The sequence below is a fragment of the Rattus rattus genome, chromosome 10 (assembly GCF_011064425.1).
Source record: "Rattus rattus isolate New Zealand chromosome 10, Rrattus_CSIRO_v1, whole genome shotgun sequence".
NCBI classification, from domain to species: Eukaryota; Metazoa; Chordata; class Mammalia; order Rodentia; family Muridae; genus Rattus; species Rattus rattus.
This window is the reverse complement of record NC_046163.1, coordinates 58,109,200-58,127,852: the sequence shown is the minus strand read 5'-3', so window position 1 is coordinate 58,127,852 and position 18,653 is coordinate 58,109,200. Positions and strand designations below refer to the sequence as shown.

At 41.5% G+C, this 18,653-nt stretch overlaps 1 protein-coding gene across 1 annotated transcript in view; it reads left to right on the top strand.

The window, feature by feature from the left end:
* Positions 1-297: 297 nt before the first annotated feature.
* Positions 298-18,653, top strand: part of Ahctf1 (AT-hook containing transcription factor 1) — a 54,556-nt gene continuing 36,200 nt past the window's right edge. Inside the window, exons 1-11 of the mRNA XM_032915780.1 lie at positions 298-638; positions 4,180-4,307; positions 9,222-9,475; positions 11,154-11,334; positions 12,303-12,510; positions 14,113-14,229; positions 14,796-14,880; positions 15,934-16,084; positions 17,167-17,299; positions 17,391-17,572; positions 18,286-18,347. Coding sequence (XP_032771671.1) covers positions 4,187-4,307; positions 9,222-9,475; positions 11,154-11,334; positions 12,303-12,510; positions 14,113-14,229; positions 14,796-14,880; positions 15,934-16,084; positions 17,167-17,299; positions 17,391-17,572; positions 18,286-18,347 — 1,494 coding nt within the window. The 5' untranslated portion in view covers positions 298-638; positions 4,180-4,186. The remainder of the gene's footprint in view (positions 639-4,179; positions 4,308-9,221; positions 9,476-11,153; positions 11,335-12,302; positions 12,511-14,112; positions 14,230-14,795; positions 14,881-15,933; positions 16,085-17,166; positions 17,300-17,390; positions 17,573-18,285; positions 18,348-18,653) is intronic.

The following is an 18,653-nucleotide window of genomic DNA, read 5'->3' as shown; positions in this document are numbered from 1 at the left end:
GCTTGGATGCCAGCGGGAACCGCCACCAGATTAGGCCGGGCCTTAGCTCTGAGAAGCCGGCCACTCCCTACGCCACGCCCAGCGCGCAAAGCCCTTTGGGATTTGTAGTCTTTCGCCTATCTACTCCTAGGAAGCGGAGAGACCCTGCTGTAAGTAAATTAATTTCTCTTCCCAGTGTGGTCTCCCTTTTCTCCCTTTCCGAAAGGCCTAGTAGGGAAAGTTTGAAATTTCCCGCGGAGTCGGCGCCGGAGGCCGGAACCCTCGCGAGAAGTCCGAGCCCCGCAGCGCGATCTGCGCTCCGCTCCCCGCCCTGGCCGCGATCCTTCCCTCGGCGGAGAGGTTGTGTGTGTGGGGTTCGGGCAGTGCGCCCGGGGTACTGCGCAGAGCGCGGCCCGAGTGGTGCCAGCCCAGTAAATCGAGTCGCCAGCGGGGAGGACGCGGCGCGGGCGGCGGGACGAGTTCGAAGCCGGGATTGGGCGAAGGCGCTGCCAGGGCCTGAGGGGCCGGCGAGAGGTTGAGCGAGAAGCGGCTTTCGCGGGCGGGGGCGCGCGCCCGGCTGTGTCTCCCGGGAGATGCTGTGACGGTCTGCACGGAAGCAGCTACGCCGCTGCCCTCGGCGGCCTGGCCCGCGGGCTCAGGTAGGGTGGGGAGCCACAGGCCCGCGCGCCGAAGGCGGGGCGGCGAGGCCCGGGCCTAGGCCGGCCGCACCGCCTCGCGGGGAAGCGGCGTCCGCGAGCCGCGACCGGTGCGGCTCGTTCCAGCGCTCGGGCGTTAGTTACATAACCTTGGCGGTAGGTGCCGGCACATGGCCGCAGAGTGGAGTCTCCGGGCTAGTCTCCCGCGCCCGTGGGCGGGATCTTCGCCATCCGGGACGAGCCTGACTCGAGACCCCGAGCCGTCACGGTGTAGTGGGGCGATGGAAACCTTTGTGGGGCGTTCCCCGCGAACAACCACAGGCGCTCCGAGTTTTTCCTGCGTTGGCGTGTGCTCCACATGGTCTTGTGCTGGGCTCGGGTGAGTCCTGGGTAGGGAAAAAAGTTTTACTTGCGATGTGGCCACAGGACTGAATGGATCTGGTACAGGACAGCTAAGATAACTATGTCAAGAGCTCATCTGCGAGCTGTAGGGACGATCACTTTTGCCTTTGGTTGACTTTTGGAGAGTCGGTTATTTAATATCTGCTTTTTGAATTGATAGGTACACACGGTCCGTTTGAGACAGGTGGTTTTTGTTGACTTTGTGGAACCTTTCTCTTTGGTACAGTGAAGGATCGCATTCAGGTCCTCACACATGCCAGGCAAGCGCTCCGCCAATGAGTTGTGTCCCCAGCATGGGATCGTTTGATTTTCGGTTCCTAAAGCAAACGGCAACCATTCTAGAGGTGTGTTGTTACAGGAAAATGAGAGTTGTTATTTTTGTTTATTTTTGATGCCAGTGATCGAAGCTACCACCTCGTGCGGATTAAGCTCGCGCTCCACTGAGCTCTAACCAAATCGCTGGGTTTTGGTGCTTTTTTTTTCTTAATAGACAGTTGGAGACATTTTTTAAAGAGCGTGGGTTCTTTAGAAGAAAATATAATTTGGTTCTTGATATACTAAAGAATCCGTGGGCTTCAAGAACTGTCTTTAACTGTCAGCCTCCTGTAAGACAGTTGTTGGGGTGAGTTGACTTATTTCAGACAGAGCTATGGGAAGACTATATTCTGTGATTTAGTTTATAGTTTTATGGTTCTGGGGATTGAATCTATGGCCTCACGTATTAGACGCGGGAACTACTTCTGAGCTACTCTCTTGAGAGACAATTACCACTTTGTAGCCAGGCGGTCCTTGAATTTTTCTCTGTCCTTGCCTCAGCCCAGGGAATAGCTGGGATTACAGGCGGGAACCACGCAGTAACTTAGTAGTAAAATGTTACCGCTTTCTAAGGCAACCTAATTATTTTGTAGACATTTGAAGTTGGAGCATAGATCTCCTCTAAACAAATAAAACATAGCCTTTTTAGATCCTAACTTTATAAATCCAAGAATGAAGTATCCCTTCTCTAGGTTAGCTTGAAAGGTCTCTGTAGCGAGTCTATTCTATCCAACCTTATCTCACAGATTTTCTTTTTCAGCCACACAGAGTAAGAGAAGCCCTGGGCTCATATTCTTGTAAAGATTTTTAATGTTTTGAGGCTCATCTTTTGAGGCATGTCAGTCTAACTTTTTAAATTCTCATATTTCAAATCCTGCCTCTAACTACCACGTATTTTTTTTTTCAAGGCAGCCTACACAGTACTGGAACTCACGCTGTAGACCAGGCTTGCATAGTTCTGCCTGCTTCTGCCTAGGGCTGGGCACCACCACAGCCCTGCTCATACTTTATTCTTAGGATTTCACAGTGTATGTATCTCTATTGTAGCATTTATTCCTGTGTCTGATACTGTGATTATGAATGCCTTCTTCTAGAACGTAATCTGGAGGTCAGAATGTAGATCTTCCCTGTCCTTTGTGGCCCAGCTTTCCCAGCACAGTGTTTTAAAAGCACCGGGAACAGTGGTGCGTGCCTATAATCGTAGTAGGTGGCAAATGGTGAGAGAACAGGAGTTCAGAAATCCTGTCTGAAAACCAAAACTCCACAAAAAGTAACGCAGTGGGTGGTTGTTTGGATTAAAAAGACTCTGCCCACTTGGTTTTAGACCAGATACTTATTTAATATCTAGGTTTAGAATTTTGTTTTTAGTCAGTAGAATTCAGTTACTTTGGGAATGTATATTTCACTTCAAAAGCTGGTGTATGGTATTTTGTTTTAAGTTTCTTAGCCTTATAAATTTTGCTCTTCATATCAAATAGTGATAACTTAAAATAACAAGGGAAGCGGAATATTGAGGGATTTTAAAGCTATATCTTAAAATTTATTGTGGCAGTATGTAATGGTATAAACCTTTAGTCCTAGCACTCAAAAATCAGAGGCAGGGGGATGTCTGAGAGTTTGAGGTCAGTTTGTTCTACATAGAAAAGCTTGTCTTTTTCTAATTGCAAATTATTAGTCAGTTCAGGTTGGATTTCACTCCAGCCTGCCTAGTCTTTTCCCCTGTTTTTCTATTCCCAGTCTTTTCCTGTTTTTGTAATTGATGAATCTTGACTGAATCTTCTAGTGTATATTATTACCCCTGTACCTTAAACTTAGTCTTGCCACCTTTCAGGTGGACACTGAGGTGGTTCCTGAAAGCCACAGATTTAATGGCCTTGTGTAGTAACAGTTCTGACAGTATAGGCTTGCATTAGGCTCTGATGTAGAGCTGGGCTTTATTTTTAGCTAGGGTCTTGCTGCACATCACTGGCTGGTCTAGATCTTACTATGTGGACCAAATTGGCATGGAAGTTATGGGGAAGTTATGGCTAGCTTCCTCATTTTGTCTCCATGTCTAGTTTGAGGAGTCTGCCTCTTTGGAACTCAGAGTATATTAAACAAGATGGGGTCACAAGGACTAGATTTGAGAGTTAATATTTAAGACCAGAACCAGCTTGTCTCACAGAATTCTTATTGTCCCTCTTCTCCTCCCCTGTCCTCTCCACTTTTTATCTCGATCTTTCAGAAAGATGCTTTTATATTTAACCAGAATTTTTGGTCTTATTGTATGTGTATGGGTGGTTGTGTGTATGTATGTGAGCCACATACAGACAGTGTCCCTGGTGCCTGTGGAGATCAGAAGGTATTGAATTCCCGGGAACTGGAGTTATGTTGGTGGTTGTGAGCCACCATGTGGTTGCTGGGAATTGAACTCAGGACCTCTGGAAGAGCAGTCAGTGCTCTTAACCGCTGAGCCATCTCTCCAGCCCCAAGAGGTAACTCTTGATGTGGACATTCCCTGTGTTTGCCTGTCTGTCTGCTGTTGCTCTCTGAAGGTTGGGCAGTGAGGTGAGTAACATGGAAGCAGTTTTCACAGACCGTGGGGATAAAGGACATCCTCAGGAGGCTTCATGGATGCTTTCTAAGGCTGCTTGAAAGAAACATTTTCTTAGCAAACCAAGGTTTATAAGCGAGACTACATTGGGCCTTATATGGATACTTACTGTTCTTTATTTACCTCTGTATGTGGCTGGCTTTCCCTCACATTCATCTCTACTAGAAATAGTGAAGTGTACTGTAAAATAGAACAAATAATCATAGCTATTCTATTTTTTAAAAATACTTACAGTGGAAGCATGCAAGACTTGACAGCTCAAGTGACTAGTGATCTCCTGCAGTTCCCAGAAGTGACTATTGAAGCTCTTGGAGAAGATGAAATAACGTTAGAATCTGTGCTTCGTGGGAAATTTGCTGCTGGTAAGTAACATCGCTGAAGACTCACTAATTTGGGACTGGAGCTGAGTGGTAAAAAACTTGCTGCCAGGCCCTGTCTACAGTCCTAGGTTTAGCTTAATTGCACTACACATAGATATGCATGCACATGCATGGATGCAGGGGGAGCTTACCAGTTCAGAGTTCTTGCTGCTTAATCATGAAGAGTGGAGCTGGGATGTTCAACCATTCACAAACCTATAATTTCAAGAGATCTAACACCCTCTTCTGGCCTCCACAGGCAATCTCATATCCTCATAGACATAAACACACCCACACTTAGGTAAAATAAATTTTTTTTAAATTACCAATTTGCATATATATATATAATATATTTTTATATCAAGTTTCTATTAATTTGTTTTATATATATATACACATATTTCTTAAAAAAAGAAAGCCCAACCTAGGCAGAATATACTTATGCAGTACCTTTAACTACAAATGTAAAACTATGTCCTGGAACACATCAGTCAATTTATGGGACAGTGGATTCTAATGGTTTTTCTTATTAAAACTCATAAGGTGTGGGGAGATAAGATGACTCAGTGTTTACTGTAAGCATGAGAACCTGAGTTCCAGATCTGCAGTGGGTACGGGCATAGGGGTTCATTCCTCACCCAAGCATTTCTGGGAAGGAGCTAGGTTTGAAAGGCCTTACTCCCTTGCCAGTATAGTCAAAATGGGGAAAGACAGTCGTAACAATAAGGTGGAGGAGAGCCATAAGATACCCAAAGTTAACCTCTGGCCTCACATGAACAATTGTACGACACATCTACCTATATACCTATAACCCCAGCACTGTGTGTGGTGGGGACAAAAAGGGACACTGGGGCTTGCTTGTCTGTTGGATTCCAAGTTCAGTGGAAGACTTTGTTTCTAGGGAGTGAAGCAAGACATCCAATACTTTCCTTTGACCTGTACACTCATTGGTACATGCATATGCCCATACCTACACACTGAGGAGCCCTCATTTTCTAATCTGGGAAGAAGTTAATAGTTCTAAAAACATTTCCCTGCAAGAAGTTAGAATGGTTTTAAATTAATTTTAGTTGATATATAAGGTTATGTAAACTAAGCTGGCATGCTAATATTACATAGGGTAGAAGGTGATAAACAGGGCAGTGTGCTTCCTTGGGCCAGCTAGTAGAAGCCAAAGGAGGCTTTTAATTCAGAATTGTTAGGACGTAGTAAATACCAGGAGTCTACCTGCAGCTGGCCTTTGAGGGGTAAGGCATGATAGATTCTTTTTTTTTTTTTTTTTTTTAAAGATTTATTTATTATGTACACAGAGTTCCACCTGCATGTATACATGCAGGCCAGAAGAGGGCACCAGATCTCATTATCGGTGGTTGTGAGCCACCATGTGGTTGCTGGGAATTGAACTCATGACCTCTGGGAGAGCAGACAGTGCTCTTAACCTCTGAGCCATCTCTCCAGCCCGGCATGATGGATTCTTAACATAGGCACATTTTGTTCTCTTTGTGAGAGAAGAAAAAGTGGCAAAAGAAGCAAAAAATGGGCTGCACACCCAAAACCAGAAGGGGTATGTCTGCAGCTTAACAATGAAGAGCCCGTGTGTCCAAGTGTACCGGGTGCGTGCATTCTGATGGACAAAGGATACTAGATTCATATTGGAAGATAGTTGGCCATTTACCAGGGCTCTCCAAAGCTTCCACTGAGAAGAATTATATACATGTACTTGTTTAGGTTTTTTGGGAGGAGCAGGGCAGGGGGGTGTCTATGAGGTCAGAGGGCAACCTGTCACAGTGGACCTGTCCTCTGAAATGTGGATCCTAGGGATTGAATTCATCAGGTCTTTGAACACTGAACCATCTTACCGGCCTGAAAAAAAAAATGTTGTCATTGTTGTTGGAGTTTTTGTGTGTATATGTGTGGTTTTGTTTGTTTGTTTTTGAGACAGGGTTTCTCTGCGTAGGCTTAGCTGTCCTGGAACTCATTCTGTAGACCCGGCTGGCCTAGAACTCAGAGATCCACCTGCCTCTGCCTCCTAAGTGCTGGGATTGAAGGTGTGCACCTCCACTGCTGGGTCAGCCTGGAAACCATTCATTCATTCATTCATTCAAAACAGGGGTTCTCTGTTTAACCCTTGCTGTTCTTGAACTCACTCTGTAGACCAGGCTGGCCTTGAACTCAAAGATCCACCTGCCTGGTCTTCCGAGAACTGGTAGTAAAGGCTTATGCCACTACTACCTGGCTGAAAATACTGTTTTTAAAAGGGCATTTTCTATGACGTCCAAAATATTGAAGCTATATGTACTATGGGATGCTTAATTACACACAGTAAGTAGTCATAATGTAAATATGAAATCTTAATCTGGCTTATAAATTTGTAAGATGTTTTAAATTCTCAAAATATATTTGTGGAGGCTTGTTTTTCTTTTGAATTTTTTATAAAGATTTATGCTTGTGTTTTGCCTGCATTTTTACATGTGTACCATATGAATACAGTGCCCGCAGAAGTCAGAAGAGGGCATCAGATGTCCTAGAACAAGAGTTATAAATGATAGGTGGGTGCTGAACCCAGGTCATCACAAAGAGTGAGTGCTCAAAACCACTGAGCCATCCCTCCAATCTTGGTTTTTCCTTTTCAACAAATCTTGGCCTTAGGTGTTTCGTTTGTTTGCTTGCTTGTAGCACACGTCTAGAGTATCTAGCTTTTTTCCTCTAGGGAGTACTTCAGGTCCCAGTCAACTTTGGATGATTGCTTTCTTGTCATCTTGATCACTTTTCCAAACAGATAGGAATTTATCACTGCAGTGGCTCCTCTGTGTGCTTCTTGTTATGTTTGTGCTGCTAGAGAAGAGACTGCCTAAGTGAAGGCCTTGGGACTGCAGGTGTGTAAGGTTGTTCTCGTGAGTCCCACAGAACACAGGTCCACTATTGGTCCTGGTTAATGGAACAACATTGAATCTTTCTCTACCTATGGAAGTGAACAAAAGGAATCTTACCGAATAAGACCTTAATATATAGCTTTTGTCTGCAAATGTTAATACAACATCTTCTTTTACCTTTTTCTTTTTGTTATTTTTTGAGACTAAGTCTCACTATAGCTCTGTTTGTCCTGGGACTCACCACATACACCAGGCGGGCCTTGAAGTCTGAGATTTGAATGCCTCTGCCTTCTGAGTACTGGGACTAAAGAGTATGTTACCACGCCTGGCTACAGATAATATCTTTCATCTACCTTTTTATAGTGCTATTGTCTTGAATTAAAAATAGTAGTGGTGCTTACTTTGTTAGGCACCATGACAGCCTTTTATTGCAGAAGATAGAAAACTTTTCTAAGTAGTAGCTACACAGAAAACTTTATGTAGCTGAGAATAAAAAGGTTAATGTTATCCTGGCACAAAGAATAAACCACAGAAAGGAGCTTTAAGGTTTGGCATTCTATGTCTCCACTGTATCGTGTCTCACTATTTTCATAAACAGTATATAGTATCCTTCAACGATGAACTATTGTATTTAGCCATCAATCTAGATTAATGACTTTTGTGTGAGGCTTTTCCTGGGGAAACAGAACTTAGCTGCTTAACCTAGATACAGAGCCCACAGCAGACCAAAGTAAAAATTACATCAAGTCCAGCTTGACAAACCAGTGAGTTTATTGGAATTACTTAGAGGAGTATGAGTGAGGGATACTACAGGAAACGGGGTGATGCAAAGGCAGCTACATCATTGGAAAGCCATCCCCAACATGGATGGTAATTCAAGAAAGTTGCCTCCCTGGAGTTTTCAGTACATTTTGCAGGTAGAGACTCGGTTGTCAGTTCTGGTAGAGTCTCCTCCCAGCAGGAGGGGGGACCCCACGACTCTTGCAAGTTTAAGCTTCCCCAACTGAGTACACTTGTTTACTTTCAGAGCATCTCGAATCTCTCCTGCAGGTAGGGTTTTCATTAGAAGAAAATTATTACACAATAATGGTTGTCTCCATGGTAGTAGTAAAATTACCTTCATTCATCTAGTTGCTCTGAGAAAATGTAGAATCTGGTTTGAGTTTTGTTCTTCCTTGAGACAGAGTCTTACTATCTAATTCCTTCTCCTTAAGTCTCTTAAATGCTGGGATTACAAGCATGCACAATTACGTCCAGTTTAGGGTCTGTGCTTAACTTTTTTCTATTCTTCATATCCACTCATCAATAAGCAAAACATTGTAAGAGGAAACTAATTAATCCATTCTTTTCCCAGAGACTGACTGGTCTATTATTTCACCATCTCTACCCTGCCCTCTTGTTCTTTTCGTTTGTTTTATTTGTTTGGTTTTGCTTAGTGTCTGGATAACATTTAACGATTTAGATTGTTATGTACCTGCCTTGTCCTATCCAGTGACTTTAAATTTAAAGACAGAAGTTACAGTTTGATCAGGATTAGGAAATGAAGAAGGAATCCTGATACTTCCCATTGTTAAACATCTTTTAAGCTTGTGACTGCTAACACCTCGACAGTTTATGTTTTGTATCTCTTGTTGCCACTGAAGTGTTCGGATATCCAGGGTGTCCCACAATACCTCTCTTGGGATCTGCTTGTATATACTTCTGTTAACTGAACTGTCATTTTAGACAAGTTAAGCTGCATTAAGCTTTAGGCCACTTTATGTCCAACTGAGCCGTGATGAGGGGTACATTTATGAAATTGGGAACCAGTGTGCTCTCTTTACTGCATGGTTTTACTGCTGTGGTGGCTTTTTTATTTTTTATTTTAATTTATTTCGAGTTACACTGTGTTCTATAAATATTTTGTTTTCAATTAAGGAGGGATTTACAATTTTGTTGAGTAATAAAGTAAATGTTCGTATATAGAAGAGTAACTACTATGTTTGTTGTGTTGTGATGGTATTATAATAAACAGTGTTTTTGTTTCTTTATTTTGCCTCCATAGGGAAAAATGGATTGGCTTGCTTAGCTTGTGGTCCACAACTTGAAGTCGTAAACTCCCTAACAGGAGAGCGGCTGTCTGCATATAGATTCAGTGGAGTAAATGAACAGCCTCCTGTAGTTCTTGCAGTGAAAGAATTCTCTTGGCATAAGAGAACTGGATTGCTAATAGGATTAGAAGAAGCAGATGGGAGTGTTCTTTGCCTTTATGACCTTGGTATATCCAGAGTGGTCAAAGCAGTTGTTCTTCCTGGAAGGGTATGTACTATTTAAGATACCTTGATAGTTTTGCTGTTCAAAAGATATGCTTACCTTAAAAACTCATTGAATTGTATATTAACAATGTATTTTCGTGTCATTATCACCTTCAATATAAAGTTCAAAAATTTCGTGCGTGCATGCATCATGTGCTCATGTGGTGGTCAGAGGGTAACTTGTGGGACTGAGACTTTTTCTTTTACCTTTACTTGGGTTCTAGCATCAAATTTAGGTTGTCAGGCTTGCATCATTGTGTACCAAGTGGCTTTACTGTCTGAGCCGTTTTTACTGGCCCCTTCAAGTTTAAGATGACCAGGCACAGTGGTACATCATTTAATTCTGCACTCAGGAGACAGAGACAGGTGGGCCTCTTGTGTTGAAGGAGGCCCCATCTCCTATGTATATATTAAGTTCCAGGTAAGTCAGGGCTACACAGTGAGGCCTTAAGTTAAAAGAGAACCCAAAAAACATTATAACTCATTCAGACAGTCGATACCCATCTCTTAAAAATATATGGAAATTTAATGTTGTTTGCTTTGCCTGAGTGTGTCTATGTGCTATGTAAGCAGTACCCACCGAGGCTAGAAGAGGGCATTGTGTCTGCTGGAACTGGAGTTAAAGATGGTTGTTAGCCATCATATGGGTTCTAGGAATTGAGCCCTACACCTCTGGAAGAGCAGCCGAGCCATTCTCCAGCCCTGGTTTTACCCACTTTGATAAAATACAAGAGACATCTTGTCTGGGTTTGTGTGCACTGCCTTTTTTGCTGTTAGATAATTTGGAAAATGTCTGAGTCACTCTTTTTTTTTTTTTTTTTTTCCTTTTTTTCTGAGCTGGGGACAGAACCCAGGGCCTTGCGCTTGCTAGGCAAGCGCTCTACCACTGAGCTAAATCCCCAACCCCCTGAGTCACTCTTCTATTGCTATGAAGGGACACTGTGACCAAAGCAAGCCTTTGAAGACATTTAACTGGGGCTGGCTTACAGTCTCAGAGGCTTAATTCATTATCATCATGGCCAGGAGCATAGCAGCAACCAGTATGGTGGAGTAGCTGAGAGCCTATCCTGATCCCCAGGCAGAGAGACTGAACCTGAGCCTATCGAGTGCTTTTGAAATCTCAGTGCCACTCCCACTCCAACAGGGACCCTGACTCCTAATCCATCTAATCCATTCTACTGTGTGGTGACTAAGCATTCAAATGGGGGAGGAGGGGACATAAACTAAAATTTCCTGAAATGATTAGTTAACTCTTCTTACACTGGGTAATTCTGAAGTGGCTGCTTATGAGCTTAAAGTAAAACAGTATTGTTTGAGTTGTATGCTTAAGAATTTTATGATTTTAAGTTTGTGTTTCAAGCTTCAGTCTATTTTGTCTTTAAACAGATAATTGTATATAATTCAGTAAAAAAGATTCTATAAGCATAAAATGAGCCAGCTAGCAAATGATTAGCATAGACTAAGCTGTCAATAAACTGGTTAATTTTCATTTTTATTATGTTGGATAATAGCATAATTTTGTAGTATATTTGACAGTTTCACTGTTTACTTAGGTTTCTAAGTGTTATGCAGATTATGGTTCTGTGTAATATTTAAGATTGTTCAAGTGACTAACCTGCCCTAATATCGAATCCTATTTGTCATACAATTGGTTTAGCCTCTACTTACATTCTGGATCCTAGGTAACAGCTATCGAGCCTATAATTAACCATGGAGGAGCCAGTGCAAGTACCCAGCACTTACACCCAAGCCTTCGATGGCTTTTTGGTGTGGCAGCTGTGGTAACTGATGTTGGACAGATCCTTCTTATTGACCTCTGTTTGGATGACTTGTCATGCAGTCAAAATGAAGTAGAGGCATCAGGTAATTCGTTTATTTGTTACTGGGAAACAAAAATTGAGCATTTCAGTGTTGTAGTGTAATAGAATTTTTGGCTTTTCCAGATAGTGTTTCTCTGTGTGGCCCTAGCTGTCCTGGAACTTGCTCAGTAGACAGTGCTGGCTTTAAACTCAAACATCTGGATTGTTTTTTATTTCTTTTCTTTTCTTTTTTTTTTTTCTTTTTTTCGGAGCTGGGGACCGAACCCAGGGCCTTGCGCTTGCTAGGCAAGCGCTCTACCACTGAGCTAAATCCCCAACCTCTGGATTGTTTTTTAAATGGCCAATATTTTCATATACAAATGTTTTTTATTATGTATACTTGGACATCTTCTTTGTTAAGTCACTTTATTTTATTGGTGTGTTGATAAGGTAAAGTAAACCTTGAAAAAATGAGACCTGGGTGGCTGAAGCAGCAGGATTAGAGTTCAGGTTAACATGGATGGGATCTGTATAGCCCAGGCCAGCTCTGCCTATTTAATGAGATTCTTTCTCAAGAAAAATGAAAAGAAAGAATGGTAACAGTCTAATGATTTGTTTCCATGTAAACGTGTTTATTTACTCCTGGTGCTGTGGAGATCTGAAGATGATGTTGGGCACTCTGGGAACTGGAGTTGTGCACATGTGTAGAGAGGTCACGGAACAGCTTTGTGGATTCTGTTCTCTTCATCTTGTCTTTATTTTAAAATCTTATATTTTATGTGCATGTATATGTGTGTATGAAGGGACATGTCTGTCATGGTGTACATGTGAAGGTCAGAGGACAACTTGCAGGAAGAGATGGTTCTCTCTTTGTACCATGTGGGTCCCGGGCATTGGACTCCGGTCATTAGCCTTAGTCTTGTCAAGTGAGCCATCTTGACAGTGTCCAGTGCACACCTTTCCATGGAGTGTAGGAAGTGAATTCTGATGCTCCTTACTTAGTTTCTTAATTTTACTTGCCTTTTGTTTTAGACCTTGAAGTTATCACTGGTATTCCAGCTGAAGTACCACACATCAGAGAGAGTGTGATGAGAGAGGGGCGCCACCTGTGTTTCCAGTTAGTTAGCCCATCGGGAGTAGCCATTTCTACCCTCAGTTACATTAACAGGACAAATCAGCTTGCTGTCGGTTTTGCTGACGGCTACTTGGCACTTTGGAACATGAAAAGCATGAAAAGAGAGTAAGTATAGTTTTTTCTCTTAGCTGTTGACTAATCATTTCTCTTAAAATATATCAATTATTTGAAAATTAGTATAGGGATAATGACAGTTTGAGTAATTTATTGAGTTGTCATAGTTTGATAAGGAGATTATTATTAGGTTGGTTCTTTCAGAGTTTATAAAGCATCTGAGTAGAGGGTCAAGGTTGGAGGCTGACATGGACAGCAAAGCAAGGTCCATGCATCTCTGGGCTTTACAGAGAACCATGGCTCAGAGAGGAAAGAGGAAGGGGGAAGGGCGTTACAGTCATTTCGATGACCCATTTGCTGATCAAGTATGACTGGATAAACTGCATATGTTTATACTATGAGTTCTTTGAGAACTCTGCTGCCTCTAATCTAGTAAAAGCAACAGTAAGTGTTCTTGGTATTTTTTTTTTAACCAATTACTGAATACTTGGTAAATTTTTTTATGCTGTCAAAAATTTTCCTTAAATATCGTGTAATTGAAACTTGTATGGAAGTAAAGCAGCATGTAATATTGGAAAAGGCAGCAAATTAAACACCGGGTTTTAGTTTTTAGTTAGGAGATATGCCAATGCTTATTTTGACATTTTAAGTTTTCAGTTTCTGTCTACTTTATCTTCCCCACCCCCAGGTATATCGGCATGCTTTCTTGGGTATTTTGTCTTTTTTATGGCTGTTCTTCTCTGCTTTGTTCCATTGTTTTGAATTGCTGCTAATACAGCATCTCTGAAACTGTTACCTGCACAGCATCGTTTCCTCTAACATTTAGTTTGGGGCTTATTCTTTTAAGGTTGATTGTGAAAACCCTTCAGTTTCTTATTCACTGCCTTTTTTGTCCCTGATTTTTTTTTTGTTGTGTGGGGCGCTGAGGTTGGGTGGGGTGTGTATGTGTGGGGCGCTGAGGTTGGGTGGGGTGTATATGTGCATATGTGGTTAGGATGACTTGGAGGGAGGGATCTCTTCTCTCCTTATACCATGTAGATCCTAGGGATCAAATTCAGGCCACCGGGCTTGGTAGCACATGATTTACAGGCTGAGCCATCTCACAGACCCTCATCTATTGTAGGAAATTGACTTTAAACCCAAGGGGTAATAGCTGGGCAAAAAAGTGCCATCATGGAGAGATGGAGGGGGAGGAGCTTCAGGCCAGATTCAGCTACACAGCAAACCTGAGAGCAGCCTGGGTGACATGAGACTCTCTGAAAGAGCAAACGACATTAGTGATGACAAAATTCCCACATGGTTGAGTTGGAATGTTATGGGGGTTTCTGTCTCTTAGGGCACTCTTTGAGGAACAGGATATGAGAAATGACCCCATATACAGTGCATTGGTGTGACTCTTAAAAGCTAGTTATCACATTAGTGTACGCATATGATTTAGCAGTTGTCATCCCTGTTCTGCCTGGGAGTAATAGCTAGTATGATATGTCCTTACCCTGCCTTGTGTGTGTTTCAAGGTAAGACAACTTAGCAGTTTCCCCCAGAATACTGAATTTAGGGAACTATATATATAAACAGTTTCCCCTTAACCCAGATTTTTACACGAGGTACCTTTTACATTTGAAAATAAGCAGTGCATTATTTTGTTTGGTTTAGATACTATACACAATTGGAAGGTGGAAGGGTTCCTGTCTATGCAGTTGTCTTTCAAGAGCCTGAGAATGATCCTCGTAACTGCTGTTATTTATGGGCTGTGCAATCCACACAAGAGAGGTCAGTATGCCTGTGGTTCTAAGAGTTCATCTCCTAAGGCTGAGGATATGCAGTAAAGTAGTCAAACTGCAACAGTTTGTGTCTTTTGAAATGTTTGAATTACATATATTAACCACTGCTAGATACTTTGGTGGTCTACACCTTGTGCTGTGGGTACATGCATTGTATGTGATTCATTTGGTACCTCTACTTCATATCTGTGTTGTACAGTCCTGTTCTTGTGGAGGGCACATCTCCACAGATGCTCTCCGTGGTTGCCGTGGGATGATTGCAGTCATGATACTCTTGGCCAGGACTTAGTGCAAAGGAAAGTAGGAAACACAGTTGATATTTTTAGGTAGCCATATATATAACTAAAATATACTTATTGAAGGAGGAATGTCTGAGAAAGAATATTGAGTTAAAAATTGTAGACTATACCACATACTGCATTAATTACATTTTATACAAACAAGAAAATACAGCTGCAGTTTGCCCTCTGCGTTCAGTGTGTTCTGTAAGAAGAGTTGGGAGGATAAGCTGTAAGCGCATGTTTCAGTGTCTCCAGTTCATTTCTCTCTCTTCAGTGAAGGGGATGTTGTGAGTTTGCATCTGCTTCAGCTGGCTTTTGGTGATAGAAAATGTTTGGCATCAGGGCAGATCTTCTATGAGGTAAGTGGTTCTCAGACTATTATCCTTTGTCCTACTTGGTGTTCTTTTATTGTACTGTTACTCTACGTTCAAGTCACTCTGCATGCGTCCGTGATTAGTGGGAGGAGCAGTAGGTGAGTGGCATGAGTATTCTCATGGCTTTCACCTGGTTTGCTGTTGGAGCACTCTTCACATTTTCTAGGTGTTTCCCATAGCAGAGAAGCTGGGCTGGATTCAAGTCTGTCACCTAGTGGCCATACCCAGGAGAGATGCTCCTGACTGTTCTGACACACCAAGCACTTCAGGGTGTGGGCATCAAAATGCTCAGATTGCATATTTTTCTGATTTTCCAACATTAAAAAAGAGGAGCGTTATTAACAGCTACATGTTCTCAACTCCAGACCAGGCTTTCAGAACTTCATGTTTAGATATCTGGATGAATCTTAGGAAATCTTTGAATTCTAATGATTACAAATTTTTCCCCGAAACATCTCAGCCTTTTATTAGCTCTTAAAGGACTCTGGTTTAGTGCCACATGACTTTTAATCCCAGCACCTGGCAAAGGCAGGCACACTCCAAGAGCTGGAGGCCAGCCTTGTCCACATGATGAGTTCCCGGACAGTCAGAGCTACACAATGAGACCCTGACTTAAACAGGGGGAGTAGGTAAAAACTATTTTTGTTTATTGAGCAAAAGATTCTCTTTTGATTAAGAGTTAATATTCAGTCTTTTGAGACAAGGCAAGTTCTAGGACAGTCAGGTCTGTAGGGCAGCTTTGTTTCAAGAAAACTTAAAACTATTTTTAAGAATTTACATGAGAATGCAGAAATAGATTTGCTGGCCTCTAGGGCATTCCAGTTTATTCTCCAGCTACTAATGTATGAATGCTCCCATGTTTTAGAAAACTTTTACAACAGTTGTTATTTGTGAGAATGTAAGTCTAGCTTGGCGTATACATTTATGGTTGTATATATAGTTTTATAACCTTGGGAGTGAAAGCGTTTGTGTGGGAAATATTTCATTTTAAAACACTCTTAGAGTAGTGTTAAAGTTTCTGTGTAATTTATGTTGCAGGGATTAGAATACTGCGAAGAAAGATATACACTGGATCTATCAGGTGGCATGTTCCCCTTAAGGGGACAGACTAGCAATACCAAATTGTTGGGCTGCCAGAGTATAGAGAGATTTCCGTCTCATGGTGACAGAGAAGAAAGCATGAGAGAAGGTTGGTTAAAAGTGCTCTTAACTACTTTGTATGATGGCTAAGATTTATGACAGGTTTCTAGAACTAATATTTCTGACAGTTGAAAATTAAGATCCTGCATGTCATTTATTCAGACTTTTAGGTCTTGGTGCTCTCTGGATTACTGTACAGAACTAAAGAAGAACTGACTGCATCAGCTAATGAAAGACCCCGTGTTTGAATCAAATTCAACACAAAGATGGTCTCCATTTTAATTAGTGTAATTTGTCTTTGGATTTTTTCTCTTTTGTGTTTTTTTTTTTCTTTTTTTTTTTTTTTTTTTTCCCTTGAACCATGCTGTGTTTCCCCAAGCCCTGCTCCATATTTTTTTTCTTTCTTTTTCTTTTAGTACTCCTTTCAGAGTAAAAATCCCAGGGATAGATAAGTTCAGCATTGATTTGTTTTCCGTTCCTTTCTCTAGTCGTAGCCTTTGACAGTTTTGCATTTCTGAGTCCTGCTTCTTCTATAGATGAAATGATAATCTAAGCTTTTTATAAGGATTAAAGGAGAATGGCAGAGATTCTTTTAGTAAGTTCATTTATCCCAGAGATGCCGTGTCATAGTTCCCACTTTAAAAATCTGTGGTTCTGTTTTCACATCTAGAACTTAGCATGCCAACTTCCTTTTTTACTCTTTACACTGCCATGGTCTAGGTATTTGTATTTGCTTCACCTTCACCATGTGGCTAGATCTGCCCTTCTCAGCTCAGTTCCTCTAAAGAATTACACCGCAGCTCTTTAAGGATTCCATCGTAGGTATTAGAGTAACTGCTGGTGCTAGCTGTCTGCTCTCTTTGGGGGAATATTTGTTGAAATCGCTTTGTAGTCTGTTGTCTCAAAGATCTAGAGTATTAACTGGAAACCAACAAAGATGGAGCCTTCTGATGAGAACTTCCTGGTGTCTAGAGAGGAATGGCAGAGTCTAAATGAGACTCGAGTGACGGAGATGGTGTTCATAAGTCTCCTGAAATGAGTAAATGCTACTGTCATTTTGTGTGGCTATGTTTAGGTTCTCATTATGTTTCTGAAAAATAGCTGGGTTTGTTTTGTTTTTCTTTCTTGCAGCTTTGTCCCCTGACACTAGCGTTTCTGTCTTTACCTGGCAAGTGAACATATATGGACAGGGAGAGCCTTCTGTGTATTTAGGGCTTTTTGACATAAATCGGTGGTATCATGCACAAATGCCTGATTCTTTAAGGTATGAGTACTATGTTTTCTTGCCCTCGTCTCCCACAGATACTGTCATGTGTAGCTGAGAGTGTCTCAATGCTTTAAACCTTTCCTCTCAGGTCTGGGGAATCTCTGCATAATTGCTCTTACTTCGCATTGTGGTCATTGGAGTCGGTTGTGAGTAGGACTTCTCCACATCACATCCTGGACATACTCGTACATGAGAGAAGTTTAAGTCGAGGGGTTCCTCCCTCCTATCCACCTCCAGAACAGTTTTTTAACCCAAGTACTTTTAACTTTGGTATGTATTTTCATAAATTTTTGAGAAAATAATGTGTAAGTGTAGTATGTCAGTTGTGTTTATTCGTGGTATCATCTGTTCATATCTCACACTGCTTATAACTTACGCAGCTTCTCGATACACATTTATATGTCCACAAGAAATGCAGTATGTTTATAAATTATATTTATATGTCCACAAGGAATTATAAATTATAAATATAATAAATTATATTTATATGTCCACAAGAAATGCAGTATGTTTATAAATTATATTTTGAGTTTTTTAGAAAATGTCAGTTAATATGTTAGTAATAAAGTTTGTCACTATCTCAGAAGGAATTTATAATTGCTGGGCAGTGATGACACATGCCTTTAGTCCTAGCACTTGGAGGCAGAGACAGGCAGAATTCTAAGTTCAAGGGCAGCCTAATCTACAGACCAAGTTCTGGGACAGCCAGGGCTACAGAGAGAAACCCTGACTTGATGAGGGAAAAAAAAGAATTTATTCTTGTCCAATGTGCTTAGTGCGTGTCTTTAATTCTAGCAGAGACAAGAAGATCTCTGAGAGTTTAAGGCAGCCAGGAGTACACAGTTAAGACCCTGCTTCTTGTTGTTGTTGTTGTCGTTGCTGTTGTCATTGTTTTTAAAGAGGAGACTGATTATTCAATATAAAAATTTAATTACCTGCAGTAAACATTTAATTCAAAACTTAAAATCTTTTTTCTTTTTAAGATGCAACTTGCTTGTTAAACTCTGGAGTTATCCATGTAACTTGTACTGGATTTCAGAAGGAGGTATGTATGAATTAACAACATGCTGGTGGAGCTGAGGTTACATATTAGAATACAGATGATTCATGCATTGAAACTGCTCTGGACTGTGTATGAACTAACTCACCTTAAATAGGAGTTCCTGCTAAGTTTTTGAGTTCAGCATCTTAATAACTTCAGTTTTAATGGCAGCCTGCTAGAAGAATCTTGAGCTGTCTTTAGCGGCTTTATGTGGATGCCATCTACTTGAATTCCAGGAAAAAGTGAATAGGTCAGTGCCTTATTGCATCTTCTAGAGGCAGGCACTCACACTATAGCAATGGCTGTTCG